The 25,463-nt window shown below is 38.8% G+C and overlaps 1 protein-coding gene across 2 annotated transcripts in view; it reads left to right on the top strand.

Annotated features, from left to right (window-relative positions):
* The first annotated feature begins 4,722 nt into the window (after nucleotides 1-4,722).
* Nucleotides 4,723-25,463, top strand: part of pawr (PRKC, apoptosis, WT1, regulator) — a 43,223-nt gene continuing 22,482 nt past the window's right edge. Inside the window, exons 1-2 of one of the 2 annotated variants that reach the window (XM_079454740.1) lie at nucleotides 4,723-5,116; nucleotides 5,396-5,996. In XM_079454740.1, the coding sequence (XP_079310866.1) occupies nucleotides 5,517-5,996 (480 nt within the window). In that variant the 5' untranslated portion in view covers nucleotides 4,723-5,116; nucleotides 5,396-5,516. Of the gene's footprint in view, nucleotides 5,226-5,395; nucleotides 5,997-25,463 lie in introns of both variants that reach the window. The other variant, XM_079454739.1, reaches the window with a different exon arrangement.

Genomic DNA, 25,463 nt, shown 5'->3' with positions numbered 1-25,463 from the left:
CTGTACTGAGGTCACAATTGAGGAGCTCTTATAAACTGAATGATTCATTGCCCGGTTGACCTTGTTCCTGTAGGCTTCTTTAATTTCTACTAATTTCTCTCAATTATCTGTGGTGGTCTGAAAGAGATTAGCTTTCACAGAACCTTAATTCTAGGCTAGTGAGCTGTGGCTGAATTCTTGGCACAGACCTATAAAACAGCTTAAGATTTCTGCATCCAGTCTCATCTCTTGTTCCCCTGTCACATTTGTCTGGATCTCTAGTTTTACTCGCTTTTAGACATCTCAAGGGAATGTCTTTGGGAATTAGTGAAATTCTGGCGAGATTTCCTGTAGCTCAGTGGTAAGAGCATTGCGTTAACAACACAAGGTTGTGGGTTCGATAAGGGGATTGCAGATACCTATGTATAAATGTATAGGATAATGCTATGTAAGTCGCTTTGGATAAAAGCGTCTGCCAAATGCCTAGATGTAAATGATTTAAACCTGCCCACAATAATCATGTACAATACAACATGCATTCAACTGCGAAATGTTTTCCATTGGTTAAACCAGAATACTTTTTGAGTTAACATGAGACACGAGCAATAGATTTGTTTACAAAGGAAGGGTTAGGTGCATCCGTCAAACTTCAAGCATTACCAAAAGCGTTCTCATGGTTACACAAACATTATTTCTAAAAGGATTATTTATACAATTAACGGATATTGGTATGCCTGTACTGACTTTTTCTATATTTTTCTATATTTTGTTCATGTTTTTTGAAGGTCAAACATTTTGTTTGACTGACTTGTTGAATTCTTTACTCGCTATCGACCTCTATTCTTTTTTGTTTGTTGTAGTTTTGATTCTCTTATTGGGTTATCTGTGTTTTCTCATTGCTTGCTGTTTTGCTATTTCATTGCTCGTGTGTATTTACGTTTGTCATTGTCTTTGGTCAAATTTACAATGTTTTTTTGATGATCTTTGACGGATGTCTGCCAAGCTTTGACTTTTGTTTGTTACTCGCTTGTTTACTTAAACTTGACTTAGTGTTTTGCATTACAGAATGTTACAAGGTAAGAATTAAATCTTTTTTTACCATAGTCACTTTAATATAGTGATTACAGTATTCTTAAAAGCATCAGATCCATCTGGTTATCGGTCTGGCTAGTGGCCATATAACAATCTATTTGGAATTGTATTGATATTTATATTCATTTATATTAAAATTGTATATTCATTTTATTAAGTTAAAACTACTCGACAGTTACAAATTTTTTGTGGAGGTCTCCTTGAAGTCAAGTTTGGGCCACATAACGTTTATGTTGTTGTCAACCGTCTATGGCACAACAAAAGAAAAAACTTTGTTTTTTTTATGTTGAAATTTTTCAACTATAAAAACTTAATAGGCCCTACACGTTGTCCATTCAATGCTTTTATTTGCCTCTTTTATTTCTGCTTTTAAGTCCTCCAGAATGTCTCGTGTAATTCTGTTTCAACTGCATTAACACGCAAGGATGAGTGAATCTGAATCTGCACCTGCCATTCTGGGTATTTGTCACTACACAGTTCCGACTTTTGTTATCAAGCCTGAGGTGCTCATTTCACTTGTGTGACTAATATCACGTTCTCCCCAGGAGAGCGTGATAATGCGCTGGAACATTAAGAAAGTAATCGAATATCTGAAGCAGATTTGCTCAATCTTCAGTTATGAAAGTTATGCTTTTGTGTCGAAATATTGATGAGGCACATTTGACATTGGGTGAATAAATGAGTACAGCTGGTTCACTTTAATGTGTCATAATTTTGAAATTCCCATGCCTCTGTTCAACAACGCTGACAATAGTTTAATAGATGCTAATAAAACATCTGACGTTTTCGGGGACAAAGTTATTCCTAGTGCCACCCAGTCAATAAACACTCTCAGATCTGTCCAGTTAAAATATGGATGGCCCAGAACATAGTGAATGACCTATTTTGTGTAACAACTCTCACCCGTCTCAGCAGATGGCACCACACAGATGGCATAGTTATGCTCCATCATTAGAGAAGGGAAATGGAGAATCGAACCGCCATGCATTCGCTTTGTACCGATTACAAAGTAGTCACAATGACCTGAATTTATAACTGACAACTTTTGGGACAAAAACTTTAAACTCTAATAAGAACCGGTTAGACCACATGGCAAAACATTCAATTGTCTGATGAGACCGAGTTAAAACTTCTGAGCCATAATTATAAAGAAGGTCATAACTAAATAATCACCCAGAGTGCTTTAATGCAACAAGTCTCATTCTCGTGGGTTTAGTCTGAAGGAATCATGGGTAGTGTTGACTAGGAATGGCTTTTAAAGACGATTTATGTTTTGGAAAACCCTAGTGAAAACCCAGACACAAATCCAGGCAGAAACGTGTGGAGTGTTTTGAAGGCGGATGTGCACTGAAAAGCCTTAGAATCAATCTGAAGCTTTTTTTTCAAGCAGGAGTGGAATAAAATGGACAGATTGTGATTTTGTTGACTTATTACTAATAAACATACACCCAACGGTAGGCCGTAATTATATATTATAGTAAGTTTCGCTCTGACATGCTTATGATAAAACATGCCATATTAAAAGTTGTGTGTAAAGTGCTTTTATAGCCCCTGTATTTTTTTACAGTGATTAAATTTTTATTACAATGTATTTCTCCAAACATGACATTAAATGGTGTTGCTGATAATAATAATAATAATAATAATAAAAATGATAAGGACCTTACTGAAAACATCACTTGAGATAACACTAAATTATTTTGTATTATTGTTTTAATATTAGACTACATTAGTTTCAGTCTTAAATTCAAATATGAAGGTCATTTCAGGGCACTGTGAAATATCTCTGGCTAATATTCCATAGACCATGAGGTCATCATTTCCAATCTAAAAATAAGTGAATAGGTGAGTTGAAATGCTTCTCAAATATAGCAGAAATGACAATGTGCCTGTGTCCTTTGTAATACAGTTCCAAATTGGGCTGTGCTTTGATTCTTTTAGAAATCTGCATCTGCAAATTATTTTTGCTTCGCTGCAGGAGCCATGGAGAAATTGAATAAGATGGGAGACTGTATCCTCATGGAAAGTAAACAGATAGCAGTTCACACACATTTTGTGACTTGCATCTCCTTAGAGATGTGTTAGTGCACGTCGAGAGTGGATGAATCACTCCAGTGAACCAAACATATCAAACAGCATTTTAGAAAATGCTTGTCATCGATAAGAAAGCAAACTAAATTTAATTCCAAAAGTGGGAGTAACTCTTCACTTATCTGTTCCTTTGGAAATGCACTATAGGAATGCTAAGTGGAATTTACTTAAAAGGAAAACAAAGTTTGTGCTGGAACCAGAGCCAAAGCAATGAGTAACAGAAGACTGTTTGCTTTCCGAGTGAGTTTCTCCAAAGCAGGCTAAAATATTCTGAAAATGTGTTTGCATGACCTCAGTTTTTACATATCTATACAGTATATAAACAAAAAAGTCTATTTATTTTAGTAGCAAATTTGTTTATGTTTTAATGCTTTCTTCGGTCCTTTTATTGTGCATACACTGTATGCACAATAAAATGACTATTGCATAAGGTTGGACTACTGCAATGCTCTCCTCGCTGGTCTTCCCACAGAGGCTGTCAAACCACTCCAGCTGGTTCAGAATGCAGCAGCACGCCTCGTCTTCCAACAGCCCAAACTGTCTCATGTGACACCCCTTTTCATCTCTCCACTGGCTGCCGGTTGAAGCCCGTATCAGATTCAAGTCACTTATGCTTTCCTACAAGACTATCACTGGATCTGCACCGGCATACTTTCACACCCTACACTCCTACACCCCATTAAGAGCCCAGTGTTCAGCAAACCAGCGGCACCTTGTATTGCATTCTCAAAAGGGCAGTAGATCGCCTTCCCGCTCAACTCCTTCACAACTCCTTCCTGGTGGAACATTCTTCCTAACTCGGTGCGGTCAACCACATCTCTCGCACCATTAAAAACACTCTCGTCTGTGAATACCTGACAGAGAAATGAAAAAAACTAACCCTCTCTCTTTCTCTCAACAGGTATAGTTCTGGCTTTTGTTGAAGTAGTAACTTGGTATTAGCACCTGTTGTATTATTGCTCCTGTGTGACATATAGCTTATTGCTCCTTGAACTCTCTGTAAGTCGCTTTGGATAAAAGCGTCTGCTAAATGTCTAATGGAAATGTAAGTAGGCCATTTGTAGGTAGAATTCCATGAAAATAGCAATTTGACAGCAACCTGAGCAATGCTGGCTCAGCCCAGGTTTGGGTGCAGGTCTGTCTCAATTTGCCAACCAATAAAAGATTGGGGAGTATATGGGAAGTTTGAGTGTTAAAAAAGTATTCAAAATAACAAAAGTGAATCAAACAAACAAAGTGACATTAATAAATGTCATACCAGAAATTTGAATTGCAAAGCAAAACAATAATGCTCAAATAAACTATGAAATTAGTTAACTGTGTTTAAAAAGAAAGTTCATGTTATATACATGAAAAAATACTATGGATTAGTCTTAAATCTAGATTAAATTAAGATTTATTTGTGCAGGAAAATTATTAGAAAAAGATATGCGTCGTGTCATGCTTCAGTGGTGTGTTTATTGTAAATAAAAATGCAAATAAATAAAACACCTCAGCACAAAGTGCTTTGATAAACTGGTCGGCTTTGAAGCTTTAAGTCCAAGATGCCCAGACCGACATCCTGAGAAGAGTTATTTTAGCGGGGACACCGGTATTGTGGGCGCCGTGTCTGAATTGTGGTCCGGTCCCGAAAACGACCGAGGACCGGAAACGCTCCTATATGTTTTAAATACAGGTTAAAGTTTTAAAGTAATCTCTGTTTAAAACGACGTGGTGGTTTATTAAAATCAAACTAGGATCAACAAACCCTAGTTTAGCTCTAACCTCCGTTTACTTTACTTTATCAGTAATCGTAACATGCGTCCATCCCCAGTCATTTCGTCCGTTCGGAGGTTTCCGTAGATGTTCGGAAACTCTTCGGCAGAGGGCAGAACTCGGCGTTCCAATGCGCCTGTCCGTTTCACTCCTCCGATCAGTTCACCTGAACTCCCGAGGAGCGTTCAAGAGCACGCAGGTGAGCTTTGTTGGTCACTTTCGTTTGAGATAACATTTACCCGAGAGTTCCTGGTGGTTTGACGAGGGCAGATAACAGTTTCGGTGAACTTTAGCAACAAGCGAAAGTGGTAGGTAACTCTACACGCGAGCACGGCAACCAAACTTGTGTAAAGCTGTAACCGAGCTCGTGCACGCGAAAAGCGATTTTGTGACGTTTGTTTTATGTTATGACAGTTTGTTGATGATTGTTAAGCCATGTTTGTAACCTAAAACGACTTTGTTTGTTTGTTTGTTTCAGAGCCTGTGTTTATTTAAAAAAAACTATCCAAACACAATTCAAAGGAATGTGGCGGTTCTAAACAAGCATACGAAGTGAATTTGGTCGTAGGATACGTTTTAGAAGCGCATACAAGGAAACCATGGCAACGGGTGGATTTAAATCTAACAGCGCAACGGACTTTTTGGAGGAATGGAAAGCTAAGCGCGAAAAGATGAGAGCGAAGTTGCTCGGGGACATCGCCGCCGCTACCGGGAGAACCACGGAGTTAAACAACAACAACGGCGGCTCGGTAAACTGCGTGTCATCTTCGTCCACATATCCCGTGGTCCGGTCTGCCTCTTCGTCCGCTTTGAGGCGACCGGAGGACGAGCCGAAGACATCCGAGCCGCCCGGGGGAAACTTGAAGAAAACGCCGGAGAAAGTGAGTGGGGTCGCGCAGACAGATGGTTCCAGTCCGGTCGGCGTGGATGACAGTGATAAGGACAGTCCGACACACGCCAAGAGCAAAGAGAAGAAGAGCACGGGACCCAGCGCCAGGAAAGGCAAAGGGCAGATCGAGAAAAGAAAGCTAAGAGAGAAGAGAAGGTCGACAGGTGTTGTCAGCATACCGTCCAATGAGGTATGTCAACAAGTTGGCAGTACTATGATATCAGATGGTGCTGAATAATTCGTGTAAAATCAATAGTAGTACTTGTACCACGTTTTATAATGTTCTTTGACTAATGCCATCGCTTTAGTCTCGAAAATCATGGTATTTCCATAGCAAGAAACACAGAAATGCCATTGTATTTCTTCTACATGTGATTTGCAGGCCATTTGGCATCACGTTGACATGTTTTCTATCGCATTTGCATATGTACACACAAGATATGTGACTAAAGTAGTACAATATAGCTCAACCACAGACCAAAAGTATAGTGAAATACCACCATATTAGTTTCCAAAGCTTGGCAGTACCATGCCAAAGACGTGACATTGACATTTTTTGTATTCACGTTTTATTCTTTACACAACCGTAGTAAATGGTTAGTTATGACTAAAGTAGAGAAAATGTGTTACCTGCCTAAAGCATGGTAATACCATTGTACTTTTTATAGGTGAAGTTTACGTTCATATTTACTTAGCTTGCATTTCTTCAGCTGATCTTTGCTTTCCACAACTTACATAACCTCACAGGAGTTAGACAAACAACGCCGGTTTATTGCGTGCACTTTAATTTTCGCTGTCATCAATAAATCTGTCATAAAGTTTCTCTTCATCGGTCAACTTGCATGCCTCATGTAAAGTGAGTAAACTATCGGTTTCAAAAAGTCGTCCTCAATGCAGCAATCTGTGAGTGTGTGCGCACCACCCAGCTCCCCTGCGGATATTAACCGTTGGAAGCTGACCATTGTGTCTGCTTTGGCTAAAGACATCCTGTCATTAGTCTCCATACTGTGCCAGGGTAAAGTTTTTTGGGAAGTGGGTGCAGGCCAAGTCTTAATGTTAGGGTTTCAAGCTAAGTGTGCAAGTATACACATGCTCCGTGGTCTCGCTGGACCTGCAGGACTGATGATTATGCAGGTCTGGTTGCGTTCATCTTTTGTTTTGACACTTCGTCTGGGAATGAACGCAAGGGAGCATGGCATGCAGGTGTGTGTGTGTATAATGTGTGTGTGTTAGTGTCTGCACCTGAATGTCAATCTTCTCAGCTGATAAAGACTGTTTGTGGTTGACAAGAAATCGATTCTGTCATGGTCCAGCACATAAAGCAAAGTGTCTGTGTGCATTTTTGTCTGCTCGAAAATGCGCAAAGAATCTCTCCCGGTGTTGAGAAAATGACATGCATGACTTTTCTAGATGTGTTGTGAATTTTTGGTGGTTCTTTTTACTTCCTTCTCTTGATTTATATGGTGCATTGTTCAACCGTGTGCATTTAGCAGCTCTCTGTGAGTTATTGGACCCTTGTGGAGCACCCCGTCTATCCAGCCAAAACCTGAATTTTGTTTCACGCTGTCATTTTGATGGGGCCGCTAACCTCTGTTAAGCATTTCTGGAACTCCCTCCGGGTAACTCGTCAGCAGTTTTGAGGAGAGATATCTTATTAGCTGTTTGTATATCTGTAAATGTAACATTCATCCACATTGTTTTTGTTAAATTTGATAAATTCCACAGTTCCTATTACCAGTCATAACACAATAAACAAAATTATCCATGGTTCTGTATCCTGTGTGTGACCGTAGACCAGGGGATTTCAACCTTTTTTGCTCCAAGGTCCCACACTTTATTCAACAACGTTAAAATGCCCCCTTCTGCTCACAAAAACCCAAAATATTTACTGAATTAAATATTTAGAGCTTCATGTTCACTGAAAAGGAGTTTATTCAATATAAAAATGGCTTTTTCTTTAAAATAAATCTAAAAATCTTGTGAACCCAGTCTTGTGTCTCGTCTCTTGAGATAAGTGTCTTGTCACACCCCCACTAATTATCCTTCTAAATTATGAGTCATCCTGAGGCCCTCTTGGAAGTCAGCACGAACCCCAGTTGAGAACCACTGTTAAATACAAAATTGCAAATGAAAGTGACCTATTTGTCAGATATAGGTGACCCATACCGGAAATGTGACCTCTGCATTTAACCCTTCCTGTGAGTAGTGAACACAAATGCTGCTGTTTACTAATCTCAAACTACTCAGGAACTATTTTAAGATAAAAATGTCCAGTCCCTTTGGTGTTTTTTTGTATGTAGGTTGAACCTGAATATTGTTGTCTGTCAGCGGGGGGAATATTTCACTCAGTTCTTTCTTTATTTAGGCCATCTGGATGAAATTCACAAGCCTAATTGGAGAAATATTAATGATTTTATCTTTCTAAAGGAATTGCTTGCTGCAGTGAGCCAGTTTGTTTTTCTCTGTGTTGGGAAGATTAGCACAACTGAAGCTGGTATACATGCTGTGATGGGATAAATTTGCAAACGTTTACTGTTTACATTTAAGTTTGTGAATTTGCTTTAGAGCTGCGAACACAATAAGATCGTGATTTTCGCACTATTTCATCACTTCGGTTCGGAAACTGGTTTGTTGTAGATGAAAAGGTAAAACCTTTTAGCATTGGGAATTCATTTAGACGGGAAACAGTCGTCTCTTATCTTTTCCCTCGGGTGACCTGCGGGGTCTGGTTAACCAAACATGGCCCTCGTACAAGCAAACCAGGACTAGAGGCAGTTGGAATACTTTTGTTTGCACTCCGTTAAACCAATTGTTCCTGCTTTTGAACTCTTTGGTTTTACACAAAGTCGAAGATCAACTTAATGTTGGTGGATAGTATGAGTAAAAAACCGGCATATTTGTCAAGCATAACATTTTGTTATTGCAGTCCAATGAGGGATGAACGATTTAGAAAAAGTCTAATTGCGATTTCTTTAACGAACATTTTGATTCCGATTTAATATGCGATAATTTTTTTTAAGCGCCTTATCGTCTGTATTACTTAATACATGGTAACCAATGCAAAATAAGACACACCCACTCAAAATAAATCGACACAACACGCACCAACACACAGACACACATACAAACACACACCAAGACAGACACATGCACAGGGTCCATCACCTAGAACCACACACCCAAGATAAGGAGAGAGAAATACAGGTCAAATATTAAACAGACTATAAATTTCAGTGTTAATTAAATAAAACTTTCTAGACAATTCCCCGGCCAGGCAAAGAGTGCAAAACAGTATGCAAACGGTGGCGAGGAACCCAAAACTCCATTTAAGGGGATTCCAGTTTCCCTCTGGCAAAAGCTTCAGCCTCTGCAGAAGCTCGACAGTGCTTGCACAACAAGGCTAAATACATTTTTATTTATTCAATATTATCATTTATAAACTAACAGCAACTGAAATTTTGTCGTGAAGACGTGTCAAGTCACCACGTCCTTCTTTAGCCAGCTCTATCATCTCAGCTTTTGACAGGTCTGGGCATTGTCTGCGTCCTGCCCACTCTGGTAACCTTGAAACAATGAGACAAGACTGGCTGAGAGTAGAGTACTGTTCTACACTCTTTGATGCAACAAATACATCAGTTGTTATTAGAAGTGTTCCTATTGATTGAACTAGTCCAGCCTAAACCTATATTATGATAGTGTAGTGTATGCAAGATTAAAAAGATGCATCTTTTGTCAAGATTTAAACTGACAATGTGTCTGCCTCCCGTACAGTGCGGGGAAGACTGTTCCAAACTATATTAGTATATTGAGTGATTTGTCAAATTTCTAGCCATGTACACGTGTAATAATTGTCATGACATACAGCAATTTACAACAAGTTAGCTTGTTGTAAGATGAAAGTCATTAATCACAGAAACTAAAGTGCACTCTTTTACACTAAAGCTTTCCTGTAGCTCAGTGGTAACAGCATGGTGCGATCCAAGGGAATTGCACATACTTCGAAACAAAATGTATAGGATAATGCAATGTAAGTCGCTTTGAATAAAGCGTCTGACAATGATTAAAATGTAAAATGTAAAGTTTCCACAGTGCTACGTTCTGTCGAGCCTGAGGCCATTGTACAACAGGTCAATGTAAATATGCATTATTTTAAATGCATAATGCTTAAATAGAGACAGGCAGTCGCGGCGCACATGTGGTGCAATGCATTCTTCAGCCATTCTTCAGTCTATGGTTCAAATACAGATGCCTGGCAAGCACACTGAAATAGAGAGCGACGCAGTTCGCCAATGCGAATGGTCTTCTCTCATCACTACGAGAGAGCAAACTTATGAAAAAAAATATATATACATATACTAATCTCACTATTCTTAGCTTTGTATACTGTAAGTTGCTTTGGATAAAAGCGTCTGCTAAATGAGCACTTTTGGAGAAAGCTGCATGCTGTGCATTTTCCAACCCTTTTGAGGTGATACTGTGAGCTCCGAGCAGGGTCGGATTAAAATGTACATCCACATTTATCACATTGCGATTTAATAGCAAATCCAATTCATCATTCAGCCCTAGTTTACATTCGCCATGGTTGGCCATGCTGTACTGCCTGACATGAAACTTTGTCATGTTAACAAGCGTCATTTAAACATGCTTTACAGCCACAAATTTTTCTAAACACATTCACATCAACACTACAAATACCTTTGGTCTTCAGTCATGGTCAAGTAAGGAAAGCAACCAGTTATTGCCTCGGCCCTCTGCTTTCTCTTCTTTTGTTTTCCGTACATTCCAGACCGTATACCACCCATAGTGGAGTATTTTTGGTAATCCGTTCAAGAGGGACATTCCTGCATTTATTTTTGTTACCATGTGTGGCCGGTGATGTTTGTATCAGTAACATTTTTGCATTCTTTGCCTGATAGTAATGCTATTCATTAGGAATTACAAGAAGGTTGAAGGGGAACTTTGAAAACTGAGATTGTGACTTTTTAAAACAGGCACCTTACATTTGGAGTTCTGCTCTAAACTATGGTCCCTTAGTTTCTTTCTTGACCTGGGAATGCCCCGCAGATGTCAGGTCTTGTTAATGTGCTGCGCAATAGTTGAAGCATGATGTTCTACCATCCATTTAACTGTCTGACCAAATCAGAGTATTAATCGAAGAGCCGCAATGCTCTAGCACTGTCCCTATGAGTGGCCGATCTCCTCAGATTACACTTCACCTTGTTTAGCCGTTCAGTCTCTTCAAGCGAAGAAAGACAGACTTAATTCATTATTTACGCTGTTCTTTGTGATGCATACTTGATTTTCTTGGGAGCCACAGACAGTTTAGTTACACTACTGATTGAGTTTACAGTCACTTATTCGTTTTATATTATATTCTTTTGCTTTTTAATAATAGTATACGTAACAAAACTATTGAAAACATACATGTAAAGAAATACAGAATTTCTTGTAGCAAACAAAATATGAAATAATTGTGTATTGTAGCATCTTAAATAGTCACTGTTTTGTTAACCTTCTTTTTGATGTGAGGCTTTATTTAGTCTTACATTTCAAAAACATTTGTTTAAAATAAAACTTTGGTGTTCCAAGGATCTGTTTGCATATATAAAAAATATCCGTTTTCCATCAGCGGTGTCAGACGTTGTATGGGCAGGAACTCTATTAATAGCCCTTCCCAGCCTCGCGTGTTTGGATTTGCACTTTTGTTTGCTTGAGAAATATCTTCGTCAGCGGCGCAGTGACGTGCGCTCCAGACTGAGTCGTCACTGATTAACGTTATACAGCCTCCACATAGACGATAAACTGTGTGACCTGTTGCTCCAGCTGTACAACCCTGTTCTTATCTACCGATTTGTGTGTTGAAGAGCAGATGCTTGGTTCAATACTGATGACTGGGGTAACAGCGGGCATTTGGCTCTTCCAGTTGGAACAGAACACATTTTATAACCGCTATAGGGACACATCACCATTTTATAGCCAAGACAAGATGCAGAGAGTATAATGCTTGGGTTTGGGAAGTTGTAGGAAACTAAAAATTTTACAACCTACTTATAATTCAAAGGAGTGACGCTACAGTCAAACTTTTTAACTACATCATTTATGTAGAAAAATAAAAACAACGATTCAGCTTGGTGTCCTTGCTAGGTTAGGTTGGTCTCCAAACCTGTTTTGAGCAGTGAATTACCCAGGGGTTGAATTTGATTTTATAGTTTGAATTTGTATGAAAATGGATGCAAACAGTATTATTTTATTCCATTTTCTTTAAAGGCAACTTCAATTTTTTTGCCATTTCACCAAAAGGAGGAAGATATTCTTTCAACACTTTGTCACACAATGATTATATGCTCTCATGCTTGCCTTTTAGCTTGTTTGCGTGTTATCAGAAACGATGATTATAAAATGCAATGTATTTGTCCGAAAGTTGTTTGTGAACATTCCTTTCAGTAGGCCACTCAGTATGAGTCAACAGTAAAACCAGGCCACTCTGCGTGATTAGGCATTAGCCTGTTTGCTTACGTTCACCATTGCACAACAGGAAAAGTGCTCTCACACTCTTATGCATTCGAACGGTTTCTTTTGTTACTGTCATCTTCTGATCTCTTTCCCTTTTTTGTCATCATCCCTGTGTCTGATTTGTCTTTCAGTCTCTCAACACATCTTGTGAAGTAAAGTGTGCTGAAAGGTTTGTATTTTAGAGTAGCAAAACAGTTTCATCTAATGATGTAAAAAATCACAGGAGGCTAAAGGGTGGTTCATCTGCTTGTCAGAACACCTAATGGTTTGTCATTTTGGTTTTGAGTTCCTCATTGCTTCCTGATGTCACATCTCCATAGTTACAGCTCAGACTTTGAACTCAAATAATGTTTGCATTGTTGCCAGCATATGACACCAAATGCACCAAAATGCAAGTGGGGCACTTGGGTAAAACCTATTGTTTTTCTTTCGTGAGTAATGTTACTGTCTAGCAGCTTTAAAGAATGTAATGTGCAGAGCAAACCAGAAACTGAACACTGTATACATTCCTGCGCTATAAGAATTTATTACATTAATAACACAATTTGCGTCTCAGCTGTACTGTGTAAGCCTAGAACTGTTATGATATGTTTGTGCAATGGGCACAGAATGTGAATTATTTCTGGGTTCCAAATCTTCCCCCGTCTCGTACCTCAGTGTTTGAGGTAGCCGAATTCATTCCTTAGGGATCACCGGTGGTTCATCTGTAGAATATCTGTGGAAACATCAAAAGACAAACCTAAAACAGAAGAGCAACGACAACTTTGGAATGTAGCTGGAACCTACAACATCTGGAACAAGCCCAAAGATGCCCATAGGAACCATCCAGTGGTGTAGTAAGACATCAATTCGTGTGACCACAACGAGAAGTTCTTACTACCGGCCGTACAGGCAGTGGCCTTGGAACTCTAGAGGCGAGTAGGCAGCACGAAAGGAGCTCGCCTGAGGGGGGGAGGCTACGGAGACCACAACTGCCGAAGGGAGATAATAGTGAAATACCTACACGGTCTCACCAGTGGGGAGAACTTATGGGAGTAGTAGTGCGGGGCCCAAACCAGTCCACCGAGGGGAGGTCACAAGTTAGCTGACAGGGGAACCAAGAGTGAGAAAGCTTCAGACGGGACTACCCAAGGAGGGGAGTCACCACGTGTGGAGCACTAGCCCAGGTTCAAGGGTTCACCTCGTGAACGAAACTCACATATACTGGGCTTGAATACAACATGCTCCGCCAGGCTCCGACCCCCCAAGTACTTGGTCATGGATGGAATGCCTCTACTTTGTCCAGTGGAGGAAATAGGGAGGCTGGAAAACCGCGCTTACTTGCCTGAAGAGGGTGCTTCGTAGGCGTATGCCCAACTGATGTCCGTCTCACTCAAGATCCGGTCCGACACAGGTTCGACGCTCGTGCGAAAAAAGCTGGACGCAGCCCAACCTGCAGCTCTGCAGATGTCTGTACTCTGTGCCAGTGCCCACGTGGAGGTGGCACCCCGGCGGAGTGAGTTTCACTACAGTGGGCAGGGACCTGAGATCGGTAAGCTAAGGGATGGCGTCCAGCGCGGAGACCGCCTCCCTGCTGTCCCCTGACACAGACAAAGAGCTGCTCAGAGCGAGTGCTCTGTGTTCAGTTCGAGTCGAGGCGCAGGGTGCATACTGGACACGACAGGGAAAATGTTGGGATTTCCTCCCAGGGGGAGCGCCTGCAGAGACTGGCGCGCCGTCCCATTTGCAAAGATCATTGGCCTTTTCAAAGTATAATCAGGGTTGATAGGTTCTCAAGTCAAACCCCATTCTGTCAGTCTCGACACAACGTCGAGAGGCAGACATAAAGGGAACAGCATGTTAGCAAAACAAAACAACTTTGTCATCTGGAAAAGGTATTTTTATAAAGTTTACACCCCGGGGTGAACACTGTTTATGCACATAAGTGACTGGTACGACCTTGCCTGCAGGGTTGTGTTGACAGTGCAATTCAATTCTGAATTTGACAAAGCATCATCAAAACAAATAATTTTGAAATAAATTTGTTGTAGGCATGCTCTCCAAACGTCTCTCACTTGAGTTGGAGAATTTTGACAGTCATGAGCTCTCTTGCACTTTTTTTTGCATTCAGAAGTAGTAGCAGTATGGATGAAGATCTAATGATGCTTTTTTTTACTTTGACACCCCAAAGATGCCTAGGTTCCAATGTGTTCCAGGATTAGATTCATCTGAGAATCTCTAGTGTAGAGTAATACATGGGCTTCGGAGCGGATCGTTTATTTCTAACCTGTTATGATAAAAAAACACTTGTACTGAATGATCACTTGGTTATGATATCTGACGTGTATATTGTAGAACGGCATGCTATATTATCATTGTGTCCCTACGGTAGTTCATTGGTGCTGTTCTGTTTCTACCGAATGTTCTGAATAGTGTCAAATGTGATTGGGATCACAGAGCCAGACATGTGATGAGTAGTGCACCTGGGATCGGCAAGCTGCTTCCATAGTGATTGACAGGGTTGACATTCCAGACTGGGCGTTGTTTCTGCTTTCTTGTTGTTAAGAATCCTGCATAGTCCCTGTAAAAATGTTCAGTCATTAATCCCAGAATTCGATTTAGAGTTTACAATTTTAATTCTCAATTTATTGGTTTTCCAAGCCGGTCTTGTTTGATTGAAGGATTCCATGAACTGACTCTAGCCGTTCTTTCTGGAATGACAAGCAAGCCATCTAAATTATGCATAACGCAATGCCCTGTTTTTACGCGACAGATTTTCATCTTGGATTTTCATCATGTTGGTATTGATCCTTCTATTCCAGCTTTTCATTACTACAACCCAAATCCCCCCCCCCCCCGCACAATATCTCATAACCTCTGTCTGTTGACTTTGTCATTGGACCTTGGACTTGATTAACCTTCATGTCTGCCTTTCGTGTTTATCTTAAATAGACATTTTAGCCTTTAATTTTCTTAACTGTGCAGTCTAGATGTTTAATTGTTTTTGTTGTTAGAAACCATTATAACTAGTTCTGGTTATCTTCAGATCAAGAAGTTTCTTGACGTGGCCTAGGCTCATCGACAACAGTAAAAATAGGCTGTGTGTTTGTATTATGTGTCTATTAGAGAACAAGAGAGACAATTGTTTTCACTGAACTGACCCAGTGACAAAAAGGAACTTACCAGGGGTCTCATTTATGAAACTTTTCGTAGATTTCATCATGTGCACATGCACAAAAGGAAGACTTGCGCATAATTCCCTTTATAAATTCCAGTCAGGGAAAGACTGTGCGTATGTGTATGTCCACCTATCTCCTTCCCGATAAAACCATGGAGCTTACAACGGCTAGTTTAACTATGCATAAAGGGATCTGCATATCATTTCCACACGCATACTTCAATTCACGTGACTGTAAGACAAGACATGTGGAAGATATGAGCCAATGGACCCCTCCACCCCCGGATCACGCAGTGTCCACATATGTTTCAAAGTGAAATTTACTTATAATCGTTCTTCTCACATTTACTTTCTGCAATCAGACTTGAGTTCACCAACTCGCCGGTTCTTCTATGTTTGTTATAGTATAGTTGGCTAATGTCATAACAGTGACCATAGTGCTTTTGCAATCTTTTGGAAAAGGCTAACAATGTGACGGCAACCTAATAATTTGAGATGATAATTAACTTAATGTTTTGAGTGTTTCTAATTTTTTATTGGCAATAGACACTAACTGTCATGTGTCTAGCGCAGCATTACCAAATTTCCCACAGCACCACAGGAAGACCAGCTGCAGATACACCTAAAGTGCTTTGTTTAAATGTCTGATATCCGCAGTTAGGCTTCACCTCAGGTATGCCCCTGTTACCATGTCGATGAGGAGTTTTGTTGCGCACATTCTGCTCGGTCTCCACCTCTCCCAGCGATCTGATTGGATGGGGCCGGTAATACCCAGACACGATTTTTAAGGTGACTCATGCCTCTCTGTCTGCTAATGTTGGAACACAATGGGCTCTATACACAGAGGCCCCCAGTTGGAAGGGCGAAACATGCTCTAACTGTCTCAGCACAAACCGCCGATTAACGGTTGGCCTAAATCTGAAAAAGCACACCGAATGCTTTGCGGCTTGCTCGGTGTGCAGGTGTATTGTCCACAATTTCTTTCAGTACATTGTGGAAGTTTATTGTTATTTCCCAGCAAAAGTGGGAAAAGCTTTTGTGCTGCGTTATTGCCTGTTTGGATAACGTTTTGCCATTCTGGTTAGCCAATTTGCAAAATGTGAACTATGGGCACAACACGTATTTGCAGAGTGCTATGCTTTTCTTGTCCCGCATGAATAGATTTAACATGCAGACAAGAAGACTTTAACCTCTTTCTGTGTTAATATTAGAAAGCTTAAGAGTGAGTATGAGTGTGTTTATAGTGATGCTGTTCCCTTTGATCCATACTGTAAATTTTCTTTGAGGAAATAAGCCTATACCTCAAGGAACCACAGGTCCATTATGGAAAAGGACTCCACAATGTTATGTCACAATGATATGTACTTGTTTAGGGTGAAGCGTTCGCTTTTATGAAATGTTAATAATTTAATTTGTCATACTGTTGATCGTTTAGGTGACCAACCTTTAAAAATGAATCATCTTTTTGTTTAGTTGACAAAACATTGATCAACTGTTGTGTATTTAGGAGATAAATCAGTGGCATATGTTGTGTTAACATGGCATTCAAAATCCATCATAACAAAATAATTGGGTATTTGAAGATGTGGGTTGAGAGAATTTTATCTGAGATTTGTTAGTTTTTTGTCTTAAATGAAACATGACATCTACTCTATAATGTAAAGCAGCCTTTGCCTTTTGTTTACTGTTATTCAGAATAATGAAGGCCTTAATGCTAAGTAAGGAAAACTAGTGATGAAATCTTACTTATAATGATGAGTTTCTATTGCTTCATGTCTGCCGCAAAATTCAGTCTCAGTGTTTCTCAACATCTTCCAACGTCTTTTTACGGCCACTCTTTTTCCTCTTTCTCTCTTGTATAATTACTATGTAGGCAGTGACCTGCATGTTCAAAGTTGCCTTTCATTTTCTTTCCGTGGCGTGTCGGTGCATGCACTCGGCATTAGTTCTCACAGCCTCGGAAAGGGGAAATTGAAATGTCTCGACATGAGAAAACATTACATTTGAAACATCTTTTGATGTTTGCAGTCCTGGTCAAGATGCAACCACTCCGTGTGGAGATATTGATTCAATTAAGTTTTTTTTATTAGTGGTGCTTGGTGAGGCAAGTAATTGCTATAATTATTGTTCGTGTTTGGAGTTCCAGGTTTGTTCAAATCCTTGACAGTTACTAATAAACTCACACGATGTATGCCATTGCTTTTTTAACTTATAGAAACTCTATCTCTTCCTTTCATCAGCTAGTAGGTAACCACTCAACAGTTTATCTCTAGCAACACCCCAGCAGCACATACAAGGGTAGAATTACTGGGGGTAAAACATCCCAAATCTAGATTTAGTTAGACCTCCATAATCATGTTTGATATGTGGGTGGTGGCATAAATAAGGTCATATCTATAAATATTGATGTTACTTAATTTAAGCACGGTGCAGATATGATGATGTGTTTCGACTGTTTGGTTTGCTGTCTTATCCGGTAATTAAATCGGTTCTCTGCTTACAGAGCCTTAGTCACATTAATCTGACAAACATGTTTCCAGGCGTATGCACAGATAACTGACAAACCTCCTCTCACTAAAATATGACCTCATCTACCTTTTTATTACTCTTTTGTTTGTCATTGCTCCTTTCCCTCACGTACAGTTTTGACAAAACTTTGACAGTTTGCTTTCCCTTGATATTTGAATGTTGCTATTGTCCAAGCGTAATTTGTAGAGTGGTGGAGTGACTTGATAAGATGTATTTTGTTGGACTTGTGTTTACGTATGCTGACATGCTAAATTGCAGTGTTCAAACAAATGTTCAAGTGATTGTTTTAGAATTGAAAATTACAGCCGTTTTAGAGTCGGCAGACAAGCGGAACCACGGTTTTGTTTTAAGAGATGCAGATATTCTTTTATAAAGGGTGATGGATTTAGTTGCCATTGGAGCCTTTTAAGCACTGGTTTATTTTATTGAAACAAGACAATAACTTTTTTTGTTGCCATGTTTTTGGATCCAGTTGTTTTCATCTATAATAAAAAAGTAAAATAAAAGGTAACCAGACCGACACACTTTATAGATTTTGTCCATGTCCTATGGAGGCTAACGTCTTTAGAACTGGCAGAATATTTCCCTTAACCAGAAATGATGACATTATTCTCGCTGTAAAACGCTGTATTTTGGTGGCAGGTCGGGCAGTCATGGGAATACCGAAAGCCATTCTGCTGTAGCTCCACAAGGATTGATGTTTCAGAAAGCTGGCTTCCCGTGGCCTTAGAGGGAATTGGCCAGCCACAATGTGGTTTTCTCATGAAAAACTAACATTATTACTCGTCCCAAAGGCACACTCTGTGTATTTCTCTTTTTCTTTCCGTTTCTTCCTGGCATTTTTATTACACATTAATGCAGTGTTTGCTTCTAGAGAGTTGAGTTCAGTGACTGTTTGGAAAAGCTGCATGGCATCCCTTCAAGGTTTGCCAGTTTGGTGTGATGTCATAATCCAGATTATTTCTAGGGCGTTCACAATAAGAATGACAAAATTGCTGGAGGCCATTTGGCTGCCTGTAGTATTTAACTGCGTCATGAGATGAATCACATGACCTTCACTCTCTGCATTTCTATTGGTAGTTAGCAGCTGTGAAAAAATGTGGGTTACGTCTAATTCATAGATTTATGTGGATTGTGAACTAAAGAGTTCAGAGTGATTTTACTCTCGACTCTTTCTGCTCTGATAGACTTCTAGTAATATTTATTTTGCTTGGGAAATGGTACAGATTGAGTAAAACATGGCCTGTATGGTTTCTGTAATGCTGTTCAATTACTGCTATTCATTTGCGTCAGCAGGTCTTGATGTGTTTGTTTATAAATCAATCTTCAGTTTTATTCTAATTATTTCAGCACTCCACTTCCTTATTAATATGCAAATAAACTGTGATGTCACAACTAACTGTGCTTCTGACTGCTTTTACTGGTCTGTGATGTCAGACATTTTAAAATGTCCGCGATAGATTTGATATTCAAATTCTCTTAAATATTTTTTAATTCTCTTAAAAAATGGGATTTTATGGCATTTTAAACTTTTATGGAACAAAAAGAAGATATTTTGAGAAATATTTTTTTTGTACATGTACAGTGATGGTCAATAGGGACTGACGTTATTTGGTTATCAGCATCTTCAAAATATCTTCCACTCTGTTCAGCAGAAGTCATACAGGTTTGGAGATGGGCATCAGTTGTAATTATAAGGTCTTAGATCTCCCTGGTTTCTGTAACTGCTGCGGTAGAACAGTTCTGTGGAATGCATTAATCACATCACTCGCACTCGCTAAAACAATGCACTTCGACACAGTCTGTTTGCTTTTTGACTGACTGCAAAAGGTTAGGGATTGTGTGGAAAGTTGGGGTTGGAAAAAACACTCAGATGAGGAATGGAATGTTGTGATTTTTAAACTTGGTTGATCCTCATCCGAACAACCAAACACTGTGTGTTATCCATATCTAACTACACGCTTATCAAGAGTGTATGGCTCTCTCGATAATGGATACGTCTCAATATGCTCAAGTGGGCACTAGAAGGCCGACACAAACACAATGCACTGTGTTTAAAGAGAGGCTTGTTTGTTTTAAAAGATTTATTAAAAGCATCTGTGGACCAATATATACAATTCTGACTACAAAGGAGAAGCTCTGTTTTCCACTTTCAAAGACACGTTTTTGGTCTTTACAACCCTTATTAAGTGCCTGGTTAAGTATGATTTCTGTCCTGTCTGCTAATTGAACAAAATGAGCTCCCTTCAATGTCTCTTATTTTGTCTTGTGCTTTTCTTCGTCTTCTGTTGGAGTTTAATGAACAGTGATAGCTATTAACACAGCCTGTTTGATTGACACTTGGAATTGCCAGCTGTGAATGTTGTCAGAGAATTCCTTTAGCGTCTGTTGGTGGTGATAGGCGTTCGCAAGCTAAGCAATTGTAATTATTTGTGTTCCTGTATAAGTAGACACGGATTTGCTGTTTGAGCTGACATGTTTTTTGTGCACTTGTTCGGATAGTGAGCTGGAAGAATGTATCGTATTTTATTGGAAAATGATTACATTTCTTAGACAAATGGACTCTGGAGCTAAGCTATTATTTGTGTTTAAGACACAATACAGTATGTAGCTTAAGTTTATTTTGTGAAATTATGGGAAGAAAATGCAAGTACTGCTTGGCTGTTTAAAACGCAGTGCTTGGGTGTTCTGCGTGGTTATCAGGGTGTCATTATATAGTTGCTAGGGTATTTAGGGTGCTTACTACCTGGGAGCTAGAATGTTCTGGGTCATTGTCGTTTGATTAGTAGCCCAAAAGATGTAGCTTTGTTCTTATTGTTGTCCTCTAGGTAAAAAGGTTTTACAGCACACCATTTCTTTGCTGGACGTTTTAAAATGATTTACAGAAAATAGACAATAGTTTAATACTTGGGGCGAAAAAAGATATAAACAGTAGGAGCAGCTATTAAAAATAGAAATGTTTGTCTAAGCAAAACATTTCTCAGCTTGGCAGAGTTAAAGGAGTAGTTCACTATAAAATTAAAATGTCATAATAATTCATTCACCCACATGTGGTACGAGCCATATATTTATTTTTTAAAAGTATATTGTTTTTTTGTTTTCTTGGAAAATGTCCAATCGTTTTGCTTGACAACACCCTTATTGATCGGCTGGTGTCGTTTAGAGCCTTTTGAAGTTTTTATCATAAATGTAAACCTTAACCAACAGCCCTCCGTTTAAGTGCATCAGAAGAACCCTGGAAAGCTTTCCCTCAGATGCAAATTTGTTTTTGTCAGATTAAATAAACACGGACTGCTTTTATGATATGTGGATGAGTGAATTATCATGAAATTTTAATTATGCACAAGTTTTCTGTTTTAAAAAAGGGAAATAAACATGTTATGGACGTGACAAAAAAAGAAACAGTTTTTAAGAGGCTACATACTTTGTAGAATTTCTGTTCAAATGTACAAACTGGGATGTTTGAATTTTCTTATTTTTCATAAGAATAATAACCATAGGGTTAAGTTACCGCTACAGAAGACCTTAGAGTTGTCACTTAGAGTCTTATTTATTGCTTCTTCACTTCATTTTTCTTTGTGGCGGGGTATTTTTTAGGATCTTAACAATCGGCATGGCATGGAGGTAACAAGCCTGTTAACTTTATTTATTATAAATAATAAAGCCAGATATTCTTGTCAGATCTTGGTTTTGTTACCGGGAGTTAGAAGACCAGCGTGTTTTCTCCGCTGTCGGCTTGTTAACCGACTGTGGAACTTCCTCCAGATGAAAATATAGGCCTATATGCTTGTTTTTCTTATCAAGAACATGTAAAATAAAAAATAAAAAAACATGAACTAAATTAAAAATATAACCATATATCACAGACTGTCAGTATATACATTGCGTTTTGTTTTGTCTGTTTTTCTTTTGTATTATACCATTCTGCGCAGGTTTAAATTCAGTTTTTGTGTATTTTACATTTAAAACACTTAAACAGGATATAATATTAATGTGTTATTACATTTTTTATGATAATTATAAGCTTGATGTGAAATCGTGACTTAATATAAACGTATCAAATTACGTCATTATAAACTTAATTTAAATATAAAAAACGAATATTAGGAAATTGTTTTGAGATGAAATATCAGAATATGAAATTATTTATTCCTAGTACAAACCAGAAGCGAAAATGACCTGATAAAATGGAGGGATTTCTCTTTATCGAACATAAAACATTTTAAATTTTCATGAGGAATATGTACCGGTATGGATGTGACAATCCAGAAAGGGCACTTGCCAGATAATCCGCCCTATAGAAAATCATGCCCTAAAATAAAAATAATGCTTTAAAAAATTGAAGAGAGACCTGACCTCACGTAGCTATTTGAGCATCTGTGCTGTTAGTTTAGTAAAAACAATTCTTTCATGGTAAGCTTACATTTGCCGTTGATTTTTTTTGCCGATTACCTACGGCACAGTGAACCAAAAATCCCCCATTTTTTTCTGTTTGTTAACTACAGCGAGAGAGGATGAAGTAATGCACTAATTGTTTCAGTTTGTCTGGGTACTAGGAGCATGTTTGACCAAGGGTTACAGCCGGCCGTGTAAGAGTTATCCACTCTCATTCCGAACGGGACATATGGTGGTGGTGTTCCAGAGCACACCAGAATTGCATTCAAGCTGAATCTAATAATTGGGAGAAATAAATTGATGTTTGTTTTGCATCTTTATACAATCTCTCAATCTACACAATGTTGATTCCTTTAGAAATGAGTTTTTTGGAGGCTTTATGGGGGAAATGGATCATTGAATCTTTGCTGTAATGAGAAACTTGTTTGTTGTTGCCTCTTTGTTTATTCTGCACTCTGGGTGCCAGATTAAAGGATTTTAAGAATCTCCATTGGCATAATTAAAAGAAATTCACCATTGTACACATCAAGAGTTTTTCATGCCTCACTGAGTACCTGTCAGATGTCAGAATATCGTCTCTTTTGATTTGCGGCCAAACATATGCTCAGAGAGTCGCACAGCTCTCCCGGCAGAAGATGAGATGCCAATACCGTGAGAAAAAGGCATACGCAATATTCAGAAACGTTCACTGCGGTGATGGCCTCACTGCAAGGTCACAGCCTCCTCACTTCACCCCATACTCTTTTTACCCAGCATGCTTCACTTCGTCTGCTAACCCCCTTTAATGGGTAGTGACTCACAGACTTGTTTCTTTCCCTGCTGACAGATTAAATAGAACATTTATCTTGTACAGCAGTTTTAACTTTTATCTGCTTATGGGCATACCTATGAAATTTTATTGGCCTCGCTACACAGGATCTGCAGTCTTTAATGTAATGCTTCGGTGAGAGCGCACACGTTGAAACAGGAATTGGATGTCTGGTTATTTACAGACTGTTATGAAGAAAGAGAGACACTCTGGCTCTCATTAGGCCTATCAGTGACTGATGATTTCAATACAGGCAGGCATCCGGTTTACGAGTTCGCATTTACTTCGCCACTCAAAAGATTTGGATTGAGTTATTAATTACTTCGCATGCATATTTATGTGCCGTGTGACTATTTATCTGCCTGTGCGTGTACACGCAGGAACCTTGCAGGGTGAAGGAAAGATCCGTTCAAAGCTTTGATCGGGGAGCAATGCATTTGATGTGCTTTCAAGTGTCACGCAGAGGGGATTTTACCGTTCTGATTTCTTTCACTGTAAGCAAATAGGTTTAAAACCATCAAATAGCTTTTAATATCTGCATAGTAATATGAATTTAATTAGGCACTATTATTCTCTAACAAGCTGGAGAGATTAAAACTGTTTTGAGCAGGCTGTTACGCTGGTTTCCCTTTTAAACACTAATCACTTTCTCTGCCAGCTGTGTATGTACCGCCAACGTCGAATCCTATCTTACACATTTATTTGGGTAATGAAGAGAGTCCAATGCAGGGAATCAAAGCACTCTTAGCCTCTTGATTTTCCACTTATTTCTCCTGTGGATTGAAAGAGCACAGTGATAAATCTAGACTTTCTTTTGACTCATTATGCCGCCAAGGATGTCTTAGAACCAGCCTTTTTATTTACTCTCGAGTTTTTCATTTGCAAGGAAAAAAGTCCACTTTCAGGCCAATAAGAGCAATAGTCCAGCGACGGATTAAGGGACATGTTAGTTCTTTGAGATTTTATAATATAGATATGGTTTTAATTATGGAAATCGCCAAAATGTTTTACGCAATCCATGTTTTCCTGAGAATGTTATTTTTATTGGTAATCATTTTACAAAGTTATTCACTAAATGACATCTTTTAGGAAGTGACACAATTTTTTGTGAAAAACGAATAAGTTAGAGGGTAGGGTTGAGGAATATATATCGAGTATTAGATATTATTGAGATAATTGTGTTGAAGATATAAATTAACAGAATATTAAATGGTGAAAAAAGGCACTCCTGCTTCACGTCTTACAAGTAGTGCAAAATGCATTTTATAAGTAGTATTGGTCAATAGGTCTGTATTTTTCTTTTAGTGTTTGTTTACCACTTAACATTATGAATGTTCTCCCCAAATCTTTTTAAATTGAATAATTAATAATAGAATAATTAAATGTTCTAGTGCAAAGCATTTACCTAAATAATGTTTACCCTTACGCTTGGTATCATGGCATCCAAGTTCCATTCTTCTTTCTCCTGAATAGAATTATCCATTATTAGCTGTTATTCTGCACCCTGTCAGTGGGAAAAAAGGAAAGTGGCAGAGGCTGTGAGTTCTAGGTCTAAATTTAAATTTAAGGTAAATATAGTCTAAAAAATGTATATTCTTAAAGTTAAACAAAACTAATTTGACTAACGTAGAAGAATTATAAGACCTATGATTGCTCATATTCCCAAATTAACTTGTATTTCACGGTTGACCACTATAAGAGCCAGCCGCATTCCCGAAGCAGTGGCCAAGATAAAGCTGCTCTCAGCGGAGCCATGAGGGCTGTGAGACCACAGCCTGAAGCTCACATTTCCGACAGCGTTTAAAAAATTCTTAAAGGTGTTATATTTATATATAAATCAGGTTTTTATGGTCCAAACAACTAAATTTTCATCTAAAAGACTCTTAAAACTATGTTCTGTGACCGGACTTGCTTTTCTGATCGACCTTAAACTAATATAAAGATGCGAAAAAATGGGAAATGTTGACCAAAAAGGACTTTTTATTATTTAAAAGGCAGGAAAAAGCTGTAAATTATAACAATGTGGGCATATAGACTAGCTAACCATAGCTAACGAAGCAAGATATTACATTTCAAACCTCATGTGAACCGCTGAATTTCTGATGTACAGTAATAGTTTCATAGATTAAAAACTCTAAAACATGCCTTCTTTCCTCAGAATAACAGCTGTCTTCACTGAAAGACGCTTGTTCCTGAGGTGATTCAAAATGCCCACGTCCCACGAAGGTAGAGTTTGTCTGAGTCGTCGAGGAGGA

This window comes from Barbatula barbatula (genome assembly GCF_947034865.1).
Source record: "Barbatula barbatula genome assembly, chromosome: 4".
NCBI classification, from domain to species: domain Eukaryota; kingdom Metazoa; phylum Chordata; class Actinopteri; order Cypriniformes; family Nemacheilidae; genus Barbatula; species Barbatula barbatula.
This window is presented reverse-complemented; position numbering and strand designations above follow the sequence as displayed.